The sequence below is a fragment of the Mobula birostris genome, chromosome 20, assembly GCF_030028105.1.
Source record: "Mobula birostris isolate sMobBir1 chromosome 20, sMobBir1.hap1, whole genome shotgun sequence".
Lineage (NCBI taxonomy): Eukaryota > Metazoa > Chordata > Chondrichthyes > Myliobatiformes > Myliobatidae > Mobula > Mobula birostris.
The window spans coordinates 7,487,208-7,504,502 of record NC_092389.1 but is presented as its reverse complement, the minus strand read 5'-3'; the positions used below and the strand labels follow the sequence as shown (position 1 = coordinate 7,504,502).

General features: G+C 45.7%; 1 protein-coding gene across 3 annotated transcripts in view; it reads left to right on the top strand.

Moving 5' to 3' along the window:
* Nucleotides 1–17,295, top strand: part of gkup (glucuronokinase with putative uridyl pyrophosphorylase) — an 84,440-nt gene that overhangs the window by 42,680 nt on the left and 24,465 nt on the right. For all 3 annotated transcript variants that reach the window (XM_072283930.1, XM_072283929.1, XM_072283931.1), the window contains 5 exons: nt 7,309–7,400; nt 11,314–11,419; nt 12,858–12,937; nt 15,712–15,780; nt 17,063–17,123. In XM_072283930.1, the coding sequence (XP_072140031.1) occupies nt 7,309–7,400; nt 11,314–11,419; nt 12,858–12,937; nt 15,712–15,780; nt 17,063–17,123 (408 nt within the window). The remainder of the gene's footprint in view (nt 1–7,308; nt 7,401–11,313; nt 11,420–12,857; nt 12,938–15,711; nt 15,781–17,062; nt 17,124–17,295) is intronic.

Here is a 17,295-nt window from a genome sequence, read left to right as displayed (position 1 = left end):
GGTTGTAGATGGACCATATTCTGCATGGAGGATGGTGACCAGTGGTGTGCCTCAGGATTCTGTTCTGGGACCTCTTCTCTTCATGATTTTTATAAATGACCTGGAATGAGGAAGTGGAGGGATGGGTTAGTAAACTTGCTGATGACACTGTAGCGGTGTGCTACACACAGCGCTAAAATAACCACACGTAGTCGGTGAGTTAGAGTTGCGATGAAAAGAGATTTATTCAAACTTCGCGGCCTGCTTTAAAGCCTTCCCGTTCCCGCCCTCCCTGGGGCGGGACTGCTGTGGGGAATGCATATTCCCAGACCCTTTCTGCGCGCAGGATTTTCCCCCTGCTGGTGAAGATGGCCTGGTGCCCTTTTTGGGGCCGGCCCTCTGCCTGCCCGCGCTGTTTCGTGAGCCGGTTCGTGTGTGCTAGAAAGTGGGTCGCCACATAAACCCTCCCCCCAGAACCGTCGATACCTTCCCCAATGTCCACAGTCTGGATTGGCCTCTGTTTGGGAGGTCTGCCCCTGCTCCGCGGTGCCTGAGCCTGGACCGGCTGCGCCAAGTCCACATGGGCCGGTTTGAGTCGGTCCACCATGAAGACCTCCTCTCTCCCCCCAATGTCCAGCACGAACATGGACCCGTTGTTCCTGATTACCTTAAACGGTCCCTCGTAGGGCCGCTGTAGCGGTGCCCGGTGTCCGCCCCGTCGTACAAAAAGAAACTTACAGTTCTGCAGGTCTTTGGGTACGCAGGTCGGGCTCTGTCCGTGCTGTGAAGTGGGGATGGGGGCCAGGTTACCGAGCCTGTCCCGTAGTCTGTCCAGGACTGCTGTGAGTTCTTCCTCTTGCCCCCTTGGGGCTGGTATGAACTCTCCTGGGACGACCAGGGGCGCGCCGTACACCAACTCGGCCGACGAGGTGTGCAGCTCCTCCTTGGGTGCCGTGCGGATTCCGAGCAGGACCCAGGGAAGTTCGTCCACCCAGTTAGGCCCCTCCAGGCGGGCCATGAGAGCCGATTTCAGGTGACGGTGGAAGCGCTCCACTAGTCCGTTCGACTGTGGGTGGTAGGCAGTTGTGTGGTGTAGCTGTGTTCCTAAAAGGCTGGCCATAGCCGACCACAGGCTGGAGGTGAACTGGGCGCCCCTGTCGGAGGTAATGTGGGCCGGTACCCCAAAGCGGGCTACCCAAATTGCGATCAGTGCTCGGGTGCAGGATTCGGAGGTGGTGTCGGTGAGCGGGACTGCCTCTGGCCATCTGGTGAACCGGTCTATCATAGTTAGGAGGTACCACGCTCCTTACGACACTGACAGGGGCCCCACGATATCCACATGGATGTGGTCGAACCTCCGGCGGGTGGGTTCGAACCGCTGCGGCGGAGCCTTGGTGTGTCGCTGAACCTTGGCCGTTTGGCACTGCATGCACGTTTTGGCCCATTCACTGACCTGCTTATGAAGTCCATGCCACACGAACCTGTTGGCGACCATCCGGACGGTTGTCCTGATGGAGGGGTGCGCTAAGTTGTGAATGGACTCGAAAACCCACCGGCGCCAGGCTGCTGGGATGACGGGGCGGGGTTGGCTGGTAGCTACGTCACATAGTAGGGTCCTCTCACCTGGGCCTATGGGGAGGTCTTGAAGCTGCAAACCGGAGACTGCAGTCCTGTAACTGGGGATCTCAGCGTCTGCCTGCTGTGCCTCTGCCAGCGCTGCATAGTCCACCCCCTGGGACAGGGCCTGTATGGTAGGTCTGGATAGTGCGTCCGCCACGACGTTGTCCTTTCCAGAGACATGCCAGATGTCCGTCGTGTACTCGGAGATGTAGGACAGATGTCGCTGCTGGCGGGACGACCAGGGGTCGGACACCTTCATGAACGCAAAGGTAAGCGGTTTGTGGTCTGTGAACGCGGTGAAGGGCCTACCTTCTAAGAAGTACCTGAAATGCCGGATTGTCAGGTATAGTGCCAATAGCTCCCGGTCGAAAGCACTGTATTTGAGTTCGGGTGGTCGTAGGTGTTTGCTGAAGAATGCCAGGGGTTGCCAGCGACCCTCGATGAGTTGCCCCAGCACCCCACCGACCGCTGTGTTGGATGCATCCACCGTGAGGGCAGTAGGAACGTCCGTTCTGGGGTGCACTAGCATCGCGGCGTTTGCTAAGGCTTCTTTGGTTTTAACGAAAGCGGTTGCGGCCTCTTCGTCCCAGGTAATGTCCTTGCCCTTACCCGACATTAGAGTGAACAGGGGGCGCATGGTTCGGGCTGCTGAGGGGAGGAAACGGTGGTAAAAATTCACCATACCCACGAATTCCTGCAAGCCTTTGATTGTGTTGGGTCGGGGTAAGTGGTGGACCGCGTCTACTTTGGCGGGCAGTGGGGTTGCCCCGTCTTTAGTAATCCTGTGGCCCAGGAGGTCGATGGTATCGAGTCCGAACTGGCATTTGGCTGGGTTGATTGTAAGACCGAATTCGCTCAGGCGGGAGTAGGGCTGGCGGAGGTGGGACAGATGCTCCTGCCGACTACTCCTGGCTATGAGGATGTCGTCCAAATAGATGAATGCAAAGTCCAGATCACGTCCCACTGCGTCCATTAGCCACTGGAACATCTGCGCGGCATTCTTTAGACAGAACGGCATTTGAAGGAATTCGAAAAGTCCGAACAGGGTGATGAGTGCTGTTTTGGGGATGTCGTCCGGATGTACCGGGATTTGATGGTATCCCCGGACGAGGTCTACCTTGGAAAAGATCCTTGCGCTGTGTAGGTTTGTTGTGAAGTCTTGAATGTGTGGCACAAGGTAGTGGTCTGGCGTTGTAGCCTCGTTCATTCTGCGGTAGTCACCGCATGGTCTGCAGCCCCCCCCCCCCGTTGCCTTGGGCACCATGTGCAGAGGGTAGGCCCATGAGCTGTCGGACCGTCATATGATCCCCAATTCCTCCATCTTCTTGAACTCCTCCTTCGCCAGTCGGAGCTTGTCCAGGGGAAGCCTTCAAGCATGGGCGTGCAGGGGTGGTCCCTGGGTCGGGATGTGGTGCTGTACTCCGTGTCTGGGCATGGCTGCCGTGAACTGCGGTGTCAGTACTGATGGGAAATCCACCAGGACCCTGGTGAATTCGTCGTCGGACAGCGTGATGGAGTCCAGGTGTGGGGCTGGCAACTTTGCTTCACCCAGGGAGAACATTTGAAAAGTCTTGGCGTGGACTAATCGCTTCCCTTGCATGTCGACCAGCAGGCTGTGGACTCGTAGAAAATCCGCCCCCAGGAGTGGTTGGGCCACAGCGGCCAGTGTGAAGTCCCACGTGAACCGGCTGGAGCTGAACTGTAGCCGCACCGTAGGTTCGTATTGTGCTGCCATTAGCAGCCCTCAGGGTGGGTCCCGGTTCTCTGTTGCGGGTGTCGTAACTCGTTGGAGGTAAGACGCTGATCTCCGCTCCAGTGTCGACCAAAAAGCGGCATCCCGACTGCTTGTCCCAAACGTACAGGAGGCTGTCCTGATGGCCAGCTGCCGTAGCCATCAGCGGCGGCTGGCCCTGGCGTTTCCCGGGAATTTGCAGGGTGGTCTGCAGCGGCGGGCCTCTGTGCCCCACCGCTGGTGGTAGAAGCACCATTGTTCGTTGGGCATGCGGCTTGGTGATCTGTGCGACGGATGCCCCTCTCTCTTTCCTGGCATTCCACAGCACATCTGCCCGGGCCGCCACCTCCCGGGCGTTGCTGAAATCTGCGTCGGACAGCAGCAGGCATATGTCCTCGGGCAGTTGCTCTAGGAACGCCTGCTCAAACATGAGGCAGGGTTTGTGTTCTTCAGCCGGGGCCAGCATCTCGTTCATTAATGCTGACGGCGGCCTGTCTCCCAAACCATCCAGGTGCATTAAGCGGCGTGCTCGTTCGCGCCGTGAGAATCCGAAAGTCCTTATGAGCAGGGCTTTGAATGCTGTGTATTTGCCGTCCTCCGGGGGCGACTGTATAAACTACTCAACTTGTGCAGCTGTCTCCTGGTCGAGTGAGCTCAGCACGTAGCAGTAGCGACTGGACTCCGAGGTTATCTGCCGCATGTGGAATTGAGCTTCTGCTTGTTCGAACCATAAATGGGGTCGCAGCGTCCAGAAGCTGGGCAGTTTTAACGAAACTGCGTGAACAGATGCTGCGTCGGTCATCTCTGGTCCAAATATCGTTTGGGCCGTCGGGGTCACCAATTGTAGCGGTGTGCTACACACAGCGCTAGAATAACCACACGGAGTCGGTGAGTTGGAGTTGCGATGAAAGAGATTTATTCAAACTTTGCGGCCTGCTTTAAAGCCTTCCTGTTCCCGCCCTACCTGGGGCGGGACTGCTGTGGGGATTGCATATTCCCAGACCCTTTCTGCGCGCAGGATTTTCCCCCTGCTGGTGAAGATGGCCTGGCGCCGTTTTTGGGGCCGGCCCTCTGCCTGCGCACGCTGTTGTGAGCCGGTTCGTGTGTGCTAGAAAGTGGGTCGCCACAACACAAAGGTTGGGGGTGTTGTGGATAGTGTGGAGGGCTGCCAGAGGTTACAGCGGGACATTGATAGAATGCAAAATTGGGCTGAGAGTTGGCAGATGGAATTCAACCCAGATAAGTGTGAGATGGTTCATTTTGGTAGGTCAAATATGATGGCGGAATATAGTATTAATGGCAGCGTGGAGGATCAGAGGGATCTTGGGGTCTGAGTCCATAGGACACTCAAAGCTGCTGCGCAGGTTGACTCTGGTTAAGAAGGCATACGGTGCATTGGCCTTCAACCGTGGAATTGAGTTAAAGAGCCGAGAGGTAATGTTGCAGCTATATAGGACCCTGGTCAGACCCCACTTGGTGTACTGTTCTCAGTTCTGATCGCCTCACTACAGGAAGGATGTGGAAGCCATAGGAAGGGTGCAGAAGAGATTTACAAGGACATTTCCTGGATTGGGGAGCATGCCTTATGAGAGTAGGTTGAGTGAACTCGGCCTTTTCTCCTTGGAGCAGCAGAGGATGAGAGGTGACCTGATAGAGTATAAGATGATGAGAGGCATTGATTGTGTGGATAGTCAGAGGCCTTTTCCCAGGGCTGAAATGGCTAACATGAGAGGGCACAGTTTTAATGTGCTTGGAAGAAGGTACAGAGGAGATGTCAGGGGTAAGTCTTTTTTACACAGAGTGGTGAGTGCGTGGAATGGGCTGCTGGTGACAGTGGTGGACGCGGATACGATAGGATCTTTTAAGAGACCCCTGGATAGCTAGATGGAGCTTTGAAAAATAGAGGGCTATGGGTAACCTTAGGTAACTTCTAAGCATTGTAGGCGGAAGAGCCTGTATTATGCTGTAGGTTTTCTGTGTTTCTCCCTTTCATGTCTGCCTGGCATTGTTGTGGCAATTCTGATGTCTGGTATTTGCCACATCAGCTCATAGCTGAATGTAGTCCAAGCCTTGCTATGTGCAGGCACAGACTGCTTCAATTTCTAAGGGGCTGGTAATGGAGTTGAAAGTTGTGCAATTGTCTGCAAATGTCTCCACTTCATCCAAAATAGTGGCATGGCTTCCCCAACATCTGGTAACTGCTCCTCCTCTGCCATTTTTCTCTTTTCTCTTTTCTCTCTTCCTCTGATCCACCTGGCCCCCATCAGCATATCTCTTTCCCCACCCTACCTTGCTCAATTACCCTCACATACTCACCCCACAAGTTCTGCATCCCACCTCCCTCCTTTAATTCCCACCTTCCTCTCCCACAACATTCCACCAGTTTTACTCCTTTGTCACTTCCACCTATCACTTCCCTGCTTCTGTCTCCATTCTCTTGTTGCCTCTGCTCTCCCTCATTTGCCTTATCATCACCACCCCCCTTCTTAATCTGGATCCATTTATCACCTGCCAGCTCTTGCACTACCCCTTCCCTCCACCTGGCTATCTTTCCTTTATCTATTAGTCCAGATGAGATGTGTCAACACCTGAAATCTTGATTGTCCATTTCCTTCTGTAGATGCTGCCTGACCCAAGTTCCTCCAGCCTTCTATGCGTTGCTCCAGGTTGAAGCACCTGTGTGCTTGTGTCTCTGCTTCTGCTCTTGTGATGCAGGGAGGGTGAATAATGAAGCAGCTGAAGGTGGTTGGGCTGAGGGCATTGCCCTGCTGTAGAGTGCTGGGACTGGGATGATTGACCTCTAACGACTATATCTACTTTCTTTTGTTTGAGGGACAATGCCCATCATTGGATTACTTCCCCCTCCTTGAAGCCCATTGCCTTACCAGGAGTCCACTCAGTGAAACGTTATCTCGTGTCAAAGGCAGTCACCTCCATCTCACCATTGGAATTCAGCTGTTTTGTCCTCTTTCTGATAAGCTCTGGGGCTGAGTTGTTCTGGCATCAATGAGCAGGTTATTGGAGAGAAACTGCTGCTGGATGGAGCTTTTGACACAGTCACACTTTCCATATTGTTAAGTCAAAGTCAGGATTGTGATTGTCCTAGAATACCTTGGATAAAAAGCTGGTTAATTCTGGAGCACAGGTCTTTATCAGTAAAGACCAAAAATGTCCCAGAGACCAAAAAAAGTGCATGGGCCATAATGAGGCTGATTGAGAGCTCAAGAGTGTACAAGAGGTCCATTCAAAGGTCTGATACCACTGAGGTATAAACTAGTCTCTGAATTGGATGGTGCAGCAGGTATTGCTGTAGCCTCTCAGCTCCAGGTTCAGTCCTGTTGTGGAGCAGACTTAACGAGTTGAATGGCCTAATTCTTCTTCTATGTCTTATGGTCTCAATCCTATCTGTGTGGAGTTTGCATGTCTTCCTGCTTCTCTAAGATTTACTAGTTGGTAGGTTAATTGGTTATAGTAAATTTCCCCTCGTGTTCATGGGTGGTAGGAAAATGAAGCCAGAGTTAATGGGCATATGAGAGTGAATGGTTTACAGGGAGATAATTACTCTTGGAGGCAACATGGTCTCGGTGTTGCAGGAAAAGATTAGAAGTAACTAAATGTTGTACACTCTCATCTCTGTCAGCTGCATCAGATGCAGGAAGTTTGAAATAAAGCAAATGCTTTGCAAGTGCCTCACAGGTGAGACAAGCCAACAAAGAGAGAAGTAGAATTTACTTTCATCAGAATAATCTTTGAACCACAGCATTCACTCCTTTGCTCTGTGGTGCTTGTCCAGTTACATGTGTCCAACAGTTTTTGGTTTCCCTTTTCCTCCACTGCTTACCTAACTTCTCCTTAAACACATTGTAATTAACAATGCCATGGAAGTGAAAATGGGGGATTTGTTGATCACACACTGTACATGGTGGTTTGACTCCTTTAGCTTGTGCTTTTCTTCTGCTAACACTCTTTGTTGACAGGGTCTTTCTGAATATAAGAAGTGGTTGGCACACTACTCCTCGAAGCAACATGGTTCAACAGTCAAACAAGTTACCTGCCGTTCCTATGCAAGGTACCACTGGCTTTAGTGTTGCTCACACAACTCTATGTTGCCTTTCAGTTTTAATTCAGATGCTATGAATTCTAAAATGTTACAATTATTTTGTTAACCCCTTGTGAGAATTCTAGCTATTTCATTGCCTATTAATGCAGAGGAAGTGGCGTTGCTCTGTTGGTTTAAAAAAAAAAGAAATCAAATCATTAGAGATGACATAGGGTCGGAAGGTGTAGAATCATTGTTGTTAGAGCTAAGGAACTGCAAGGGTAAAGAGACCCTGATGGGAGTTGTATACAGACTCCCAAACAGTGGTAAAGATGTGGTCTACAAGTTACAACAGGAGATAGAAAATGCACCCCAAAAGGGCAATGTTACCATAGTCATGGGGGACTTCAATATGAAGGTAGATTGACAAAGTCAGGTTGGTGCAGGACTCCAGGAGGGGGAACTTCTCGAATGCCTATGGGATGGCTTTTTTAGAGCAGCTTGTGGGTGAGGCCACTGGAGGATCAGCTATTCTGGGTTGGGTGTTGTGCAGTGAACCAGAATTGTTCAGACAGCTTAAGGTAAAAGAATCCTGAGGGGCAAGTGATCATAATATGATCAAATTTATCTTGAAATTTGAGAAGGAGAAGCTAAAGTCAGATATATGAGTATAAGAGTGGAGTAAAGGGAATTACAGAGGCATGAGAGAGGAAGTGGCCAGAATTGATTGGAAAAGAACATTGGCAGGGATATCGGCAGAGCGGCAATGGCTGGAATTTCTGGAAACAATTCAGAAGGTACAGAATATATACATCCCAAAGAGGAAGAAATATTCTAAAGGAAAGATGACACAACTGTGGCTAACAAGAGATGTTAAAGTCATCTCTTATAAAGGGCATATAATAGAACAAAAATTAGTGGGAAGTTAGAGGATTGGGAAGCTTTTTAAAAACCAACAGAAGGTAATTTTTAAAAAACTCATTAAGAAGGTAACGATGGAATACAAAAGTAAGCTAACCAATAACACTAAAGAGGATACTAAAAGTTTCTTCAGATGCATAAAGTATAAAAGAGAGGCAAGAGTGGATATCAGACCACTGGAAAACGATGTTGGAGAGGCAGTAATGGGGGGGACAAGGAAATGGCAGATGAACTGAATAAGTATTTTGCATCACTCTTCACAGTGGAAGACATGAGCAGTATGGTGGAAGTTCCAGGTGTCAGGGGTCATGAAGTGTGTGAAGTTACCATAACTAGAGAGAAGGTTCTTGGGAAACTGAAAGGTCTGAAGGTAGATAAATCACCTGGACCAGATGGTATACACCCCATTGTTCTGAAAGAGGTAGCTGACAAGATTGTGGAGGCATTCGTAAGGATCTTTCAAGAATCACTAGATTCTGGAATGGTTCTGGAAGACTGCAAAATTGGAAATGTCACTCCACTGTTTTAGAAGGGGGGAGAGAGGCAGAAGAAAGGAAATGATAGGCCAGTTAGCCTGAGCTCAGTGGTTGGGAAGATGTTGGAGTTGATTATTAAGGATGAAATCTCGGGGTACTTGGAAGCACATGATAAAATAGGCTGTAGTTGCATGATTTCCGCAAGGAAAAATCTTGCCTGACAAATCTGTTGGAATTCTTTGAAGAAATAGCAAGCAGGATAGACAAAGGAGAATCGACTGATGTTGTGTACTTGGATTTTCAAAAGTCCTTTATCAAGGTGCTGCACATGAGGCTTCTGAACAAGCTATGAGCTCATGGTATTACAGGGAAGACTCTAACATGGATAAAGCAGTGGCTGATTGGCAGGAGGCAAAGAGTGGGAATAAAGTGAGCTTTTTCCGGTTGGCTGCTGGTCACTAGTGGTGTTCCAAAGTGGTCTGTGTTGGGACCGATTCTTTTTACGTTATATGTCAATGATTTGGATGATGGAATTGATGGCTTTTGTAGCCACGTTTGCAAACGATGCAAAGATAGGTGGAGGGGCAGGTAGTGTTGAGGAAGCAGAGAGGTTACAGAATGACTCAGACAAATTAGGAGAATGTCCAGAGAAATGGCAGATGGAATACAGTGTCAGGAAATGTATGGTCATGCACTTTGGTTGAAGAAATGAAAGGGTTGACTATTTTCTAAATGGAGAGAAAATACAAAAAACAGAGGCACAAGGGGACTTGGGAGTCCTTGTGCAGGATTCCCTACAGGTTAATTTCCAGGTTGAGTCTGGGGTGAAGAAGGCAAATGCAAAGTTAGCATTCATTTCAGAAGGACTAGAATAGAAAAATAAGGATGTAATGTTCATACTTTATAAAGCACTGGTGAGGCCTCAGTTGGAGTATTTTGAGCAGGTTTGGGGCCCTTTATCTTAGAATGCGCTGAAACTGGAGAGGGTTCAAAGGAGGTTCACGAAAATGATTCCAGGATTGAACGGCTTGTCATATGAAGAGCATTTGATGGCTCTGGGCCTGTATTCGTGGGAATTCAGAAGAATGAGGGGTGACTTCGTTGAAACCTATTGAATGGCGAAAGGCCTTGATAGAACGGATGTGGAGAAGATGTTTCCTATGGTGGGAGAGTCTAAGACTGGAGGACACAGCCTCTCCTCAGAACGGAGATGAGGAGGAATTTCTTTAGCCAGAGAGTGGTGAGCCTGTGGAGACCGACTCTTTATGTATATTTAAGACGGAGGTTGATAGATTCTTGATTGGTCAGGGCATGAAGGGATACGGGGAGAAGGCAGGAGATTGGGGCTGAGAGGGAAAATTGGATTAGCTATGATTAAGTGGCGGAGCACTCTCAATGGACCAAATGGCCTAATTCTGCTTTTGTACCTTATGGTCTTATCTATGAGATCTGAAAGGACTATTGTGCCAACAACATCCAAATACTTTTAACATGTGAGCCTTTCAATACAGATTTTCTTCCAACTCAAACCCACTTGAAATTGCCCGCTGGCTCAAAAGGCATGTTTTTTTTTAAATGGTGACAGTTTGTTTCTGGGTCATTTGCAGGATTTTTCTGTTCTGCTGATGCACAGAGCATCTGCACAAGTTGCACACCGAGAGTTTTCCATTGCTTGTGCCACAATGATGGAGCTGGTGAAGGTTTGCGAGGAGGTCATGGGATGGGGGAGCAGATTTTACAATTGAAGAAGGCACATGATGGAGTGAAAGGGTCAGCTTGGGTGTCTGGGGGTTTGGGAGGATGTGCACAATCAGCTAAGGAGTTTGGAAAGTGCATTTGTGATTGAGTTGGAGCTCGATAGCCAGAGTTTTGAAGGGCAGCGAAGGGTCGAGTGTGAATGATGGGAAAGTAGAAACCATAAAAGTAGAAATCCTAATGCTCTGGCCATCAACCTTATCAAGCTTGAAGGTGCAGCTTTATGTGTTAATGAAACCAAACAACCAATGAGATGCTGCATTGTCGCAGTGCAAAATTATCTCCTTGCCAGACACTAGAGGGTGCTCCACTACCATTCCAGTGATGTCAAATATCCCTCTCTATATCTTTTAAGAACTATCCACCCTCTGCCAGCAGCACCTGCAAAATAGATTAACTATCTAGAGTTCTTGTAAATGTACCATTCTTCCTGGAATGTTTTCTTTTAAATTGATTCTGGAAAGGAGGCAATTAAGTCTATCAGCTTCTGTCATGTAATGTTAAGGAATGATTACTGGAGTGAAGACTCAAATTACACTAAAATTCTGTTATTTGAATCTTAATTCTTTTGGTTTTCCATTAAAATTCTGTAATAATATTAAATAAAATTAATTTCTTTATTTCTTTGCATATACCTCTCCACTCCAATCCTACCTCTTATTTTGCATCTAAATTTTATACCAGAATTTTGCCACATTATGTCCACCAATAACACTGAAAATGTATTTTCTGGTGTGTGCTTCATGTTCCAGATGTTATAAGTCATTGCACTGACATTGCCTTCTGTTCAGGGTAGGAATTATGGGAAATCCATCAGATGGCTTCAATGGAAAGACAATTGCCATGACAATATCTAACTTCTGGGCTGATGTGATGATACACGAAAGCAAAAAAGTCGTAAGTGCAATTGTGCTTTATTGATCAGCGTACTTGGCATGGAATATGCACAAGAGCAAATGAACACTTTCTATTAACTGTTTGAAAGAAAATTACTCGTGTATTCTTGTTGGTCTTAGTAACGGCATTCTCAAACCCTGAACTGAAAGACAAAAGCAGAATGGTTTCTCTAAAGCAGCCAATGCAGAAAATTCAGGATTAGCCCCGACACAGTTTTATGGATTTTGTGTCATGAGGTTAGTTGCAGTATAATAAGAAATTTAACAGAATAGCCTTCTATCAGATTCTAAAATGTTTATGCTTTAAAATTGCTTCTGCCTTTTCATGTATGGTTAAAGGCCCATGAAATAGTACATATTGTTCCCCTTGTTTTGACTTCTATTCAAGGATGTAGAATTAGTATCTATGCCAATGCACTTTCTTTAAACAACATGCATATGTTTGCACATTGTTGGGATGAAAAGCTTTTGGGCTAAGTTAACTGATTTTTTTTTTAGTGGAAATTTACTGGCAGAGCACAGCAAAGGTGGAGAGAGACATATGCTTCTAAACTACTAAATATTTAAAAACGCAAAAACGAGAAAATCTGCAGATGCTGGAAATTCAAGCAACACATACAAAATGCTGGTGGAGCGCAGCAGGCCAGACAGCATCCTGGCCTGCTGCATTCCACCAGCATTTTGTGTGTGTTACTAAATATTTATCTGCTTTTTCTGCTTTTAGTTCTGGACTCTTATTTATGATTTTTATTGAGTAGATTCCAATGTTTTCTGAAGCTACCATAGTAACCATATTTGAGGATCACTGAACTGGCAACAAGGCATTTTGCATAAATGGGGTTCTGCACAATCTGATCAAGGGCCAACCTAAATTACAATGATATGGAAAACGTATGTTTTGTAACTGTTCCTAAACCTGGTGGTGCGAGTCCTAAGGTTCTGTTTAATCTGTATACTGCTGGAAATGAATGTGAACTATTGATAATTTTCAAATTTTATTAATTAATAAAAGTAAATATTATTTTTCTTCAATTTTGTCTATCTTGTTTGCAACTCAGCATCCATTTTGTGCAGTTCACCATGCACTGTTGGTTGGTATGTCTTCCCAGGAGTAGATTGTATATGTACAGTATATAAACATTGATTTAGGAGATTAAAAAAAAAAGTAGGCAAGGTTCTATCAACTGAAGTTTCACAGTCAAATCAACCATGTGAAAGGCTCTAGGTTTACGCAGGAAGAATTTCATTTTCTGGGGTCTGAAAGACTGTGCCCATGGAAAATAATCGTGACATGAGGCTACTGCATTGAACTGGAGAAGAGAGTTGAGCAAATGAATTTTGTGTGGTGTTTTTAAGAGGTCAGCAAATTAAGGATTTGACACAAGATATGCTCCTTCATTTGCATTTTTTAAAAAAAATTCTGTTTCTGAATTCACTAGGTGCTGATACCCCATCCTCTGAATGACCCAACAGAGTTTGGCAGCTTGCAAGATTTGTATGGGATCAGTCGAAAGGAAGGGTTTGTATCTCAAACATTTGTTTCAGTTCCAGCGACCATTTCTCCAGCAGAAATCGCCAGTCAGCAGACTAATGTTTCTATTTCAGTTTAAAAATGTATTATTTTTGAGTGGGTGGAAGAGTCATGAAGACAGATGTCCTTATTCACCAGACTGCTAGAAATCAGGACAGGAGAACTTGAAGTGGTTGAGAAATTAGACTCTAAAAGGGTAATGAATAAAGAGGGGAAATGCAGTATTGTTGCAGGAAAAAGCAATGGAAAAAGGCGAGTGTGATCAATCATATGACTTTGTTCTGTGTAATGTGGTTTATAAAACTAATGTCACTATACACAATAAATGTTAACATGAGTTTTGTGGCACCGTGTCAATTGGAGAGTCAGAAATGTGGTGGAACAGGCAACAACAAGCTGCTTCAGCAACTGAATCTCAACACTGCAGTCCGCAGAACCCCTGACTGAAAACACTAAACCAAAACAACATAATACAATTTATTTACTGAGAGTCCCAGTCACATTGTGATCTTCTGACATGGTTGATGGGAGAAATTACACAATCATTTTCTTTCTTGTTGGATGTAACATTATAATAGATATCCCAAAGAAAATACTGCATCCTTCAGTGGAAGTGTATCTGATTCTTCAGAGTGGTGCAGCTGGTAAAACCTCTGCCTTGCAGCACTGGAGACCAGGGTTCAACCCTGACCATGTGCCGTCCGTGTGGAGTTCGCACGTTTTCTTTCTGACTATGAGGTGTTCTGGTTTCCTTCCACAGCCCAAAGATGTGTGGGTTGGTAGGTTAAAGGTTCACAGTAAATGATGCCTGGTGTACAGTACTGTGCAAGAGCTTTAGAGTGCCTAACAGTGCTGTATTTGTCAATGTGAAGTGGAGAGTGAGTTTGTAAATCCGGCAGCAGCAAAGGATGTTGGGAATGGTGAGGGTGGAGTGCTGTGGGAGGGGTGTGGGACAAGTAGCAGAGAAGGAGTGCCAGGGGCAGGAGGTGTTGCAGGTGCAGACACACCCACCCCTGAAACACCAGGCAATGTGATTTTATTCCAAACAATGTTTACTGATCATTACAGAATGTCTCTCTAGTGCTTCCTGATCCCTTCCCTTTTTCCCAACCATGATTCCCCTTTCCCACTCTCAGTCCACAATAGACCCAAATCAGAATCAGGTTTAACATCACTCACACGTGTCATGAAATTTTTTTTGTGGTAGCAATACAGTGCAATGCATAAAATTACTACAGTACTGTGCAAAAGTCTTAGACACCCTAGCTATATGTTTCTATTGTATATATGCCCAAGACTTTTGCACAGTACTGTATAAGTGAGTGGTAGGATCTAGGGGAATTAATCAGAATATGGGGAGAATAAAAATAAAAAGGACCAAAAGATCTCTTGCAGGATGTTAGGGATAAATTTGTCTGAGTGAGAGTGAGAGAATGAATGGTAGGGTGAAGGAACCATGGGTGACAAGTGAGGTGGAAAATCTAGTCAGGTGGAAGAAGGCAGCATACATGAGGTTTAGGAAGCAAGGATCAGATGGGTCTATTGAGGAATATAGGGAGGCAAGAAAGGAGAAGGGGGCTGAGAAGAGCAAGAAGGGGGCATGAGAAGGCCTTGTCGAGTAGGGTAAAGGAAAACCCCAAGGCATTCTTCAATTATGTGAAGAAAAAAAGGATGACAGGAGTGAAGGTAGGACCGATTAGAGTTAAAGGTAGGAAGATGTGCCTGGAGGCTGTGGAAGTGAGCAAGATCCTCAATGAATACTTCTCTTTAGTATTCACTAATGAGAGGGAACTTGATGAAGGTGAGGACAACATGAGTGAGGTTGATGTTCTGGAGCATGTTGATATTAAGGGAGAGGAGGTGTTGGAGTTGTTAAAATACATTAGGACGGATAAGTCCCCGGGGCCTGATGGAATATGGTACAGAGGAGATTTACCAGGATGCTGCCTGGTTTAGAGAGTATGCATTATGATCAGAGATTAAGGGAGCTAGCACTTTACTCTTTGGAGAGAAGGAGGATGAGAGGAGATGTGATAGAGGTATACAAGATATTAAGAGGAATAGATAGAGTGGATAGCCAGCGCCTCTTCCTCAGGGCAACACTGCTCAACACAAGAGGACATGGCTTTAAGGTAAGGGGTGGGAAGTTCAAGGGGGATATTAGAGAAAGGTTTTTCACTCAGAGAGTGGTTGGTGTGTGGAATGCACTGCCTGAGTCAGTGGTGGAGGCAGATACACTAGTGAAGTTTAAGAGACTACTAGACAGGTATATGGAGGAATTTAAGGTGGGAGGTTATATGGGAGGCAGGATTTGAGGGTCGGCACAACATTGTGGGTCGAAGGGCCTGTACTGTGCTGTACTATTCTATGTTCATGAAATTATACCAAAAGGCTTTCCCCCTAGTGGAGAAATGAACTTTTGTGATACTTGTAATAACAAAGCAGCTTTGATGGTCACTTGGAGCCATTCCCACTTTCATTACCATGGAGCTGAATTTCTGTAGTTCAGTACGATTCCAAAACATCACAGCTGAATGGATAGTGACACATTGATCTGACAGGATACATGTGGACAAGTTCAGGGCACCATGGAAAGTGAAGAACCAGTTTTCAATTATTTTGTAACAATGCTGGTCTGATCACATAAATAGTGAAATAGTGTTGCAGTAGGTGTGATAGAGAACATGAAGAGGAATAAAATATCTGCCGTTTTTTTTGGTGGGGGGGGAAGAAAGGTGCTAAAGTTGTTTTTTTTTTCACAGCTACCTGGGTGGTTTGAGATTACTGCAAGCAACCTGTAAGAAGTTCTATCAGTACTGCTCAGAACAAGGGTAAGGAGAGCCATGGAATCTATTTAGCTTGTTGCACGCAGTAGATTGTTAATATAGATGTATGTGTTCATATTGAGATATTAAACAGAGACTTGTTAGTCCTGTCAGCTGGAGATTCGCCATGTTACCAAATACAAACTTCTACAATTCAGAATCAGGTTTATTATCAGCGGCATGTGACATGAAATTTGTTAACTTAGCAGCAGCAGTTCAATGCAATACATAATCTAGCAGAGAGAGAAAAAAATAAATAAAATAAAACATAATAAATAAGTAAATCAATTACATATATTGAATAGATTCTTTTTAAATGTGTAAAAACAGAAATACTGTATATTTTTTTTTTAAAGTGAGGTAGTGTCCAAAGCTTCAAAGTCCATTTAGGAATCGGATGGCAGAGGGGAAGAAGCTGTTCCTGCATTGTTGGAAGTATTCTGACTGGTTGTATCATGGCATGGTACTGCAATTCCAGTGCAGAGAAACTCAGAAGGCTCCAGAGTAGGTGTTCCCAACGTTTTTTTTTTATATGCCATGGACCCCTACCATTAACTGAGAGGTTGTGAACCCTTGCTCCAGAGAATAGTGCCTAGTCCATCACAGGTACAGCCCTCCTCTACATTGATAGCATTTACAGGAGGTGTTCCTCAAGAAGATGGCATCAAGGACCCTACTGTCCAGGTCATGCTTTCTTCTCACTGCTGTCAGGCAGGAGGTACACAAGTCTTCAGTTCCACACCACTAGATTCACAAACAGTTTTTTGCACATTTTTTTTCCTCATTCTCTTCACTGTCTTGTATTTTCTATAAAAAATTGCATTTTGTGTGTTGCCTGTGACTACATGCCTATTGGTGTCATCAGCAAGTTTTTTTTATTGTACCATGTGCCTTGAGCAAATGACAATAAACTCAGCTTTATACAGCTCTGGGCCTTATTTTGAAGTAGAATGGGGTAATTTACCCCACCTCCCCTGTACCCTCACCAATATTTACATGATCACTTACCACATTGCTATTTGTTGGAGCTAATACTTGGAATGCAAAATCCAGTATTATTTTTACATTACAATAACAACTATATGCTAAAAGTATGTAGCTGGGAGTGATATTCCAGGGCAGTGAAAGTTGTTATGTTTAAAGCACTTTTCAAGTTTAGTTATGCTTATGCTTTTGCTTCAGGGAAAATGGAAGTCTACTCGTTTTGGATGTGAAGTTTAGAAAATGTCTATCTTCAAGTTCAATTAACTATAGTGGTTTATATAGCTGATGTTCCTATATTTTTCAGAATTGCTTTGGCCAAACGGAACTTTACTTTGAAATATGACACTAACATACCACGCCAAGTGGTAAGTAAATTTGTGAGCAGATTTGGATGTGCTGATAGCTGGTGATCTTGTTTTGAAGTGAGTGACATTTCAAGTGATTACCAGGTATTTGGGTCCAAGCATGAGTTTAAACTGGTGCATAGGGCCAGAAGGACAGCATTTGTCAGTAACTGGGAATGTGCAATTGAACAGA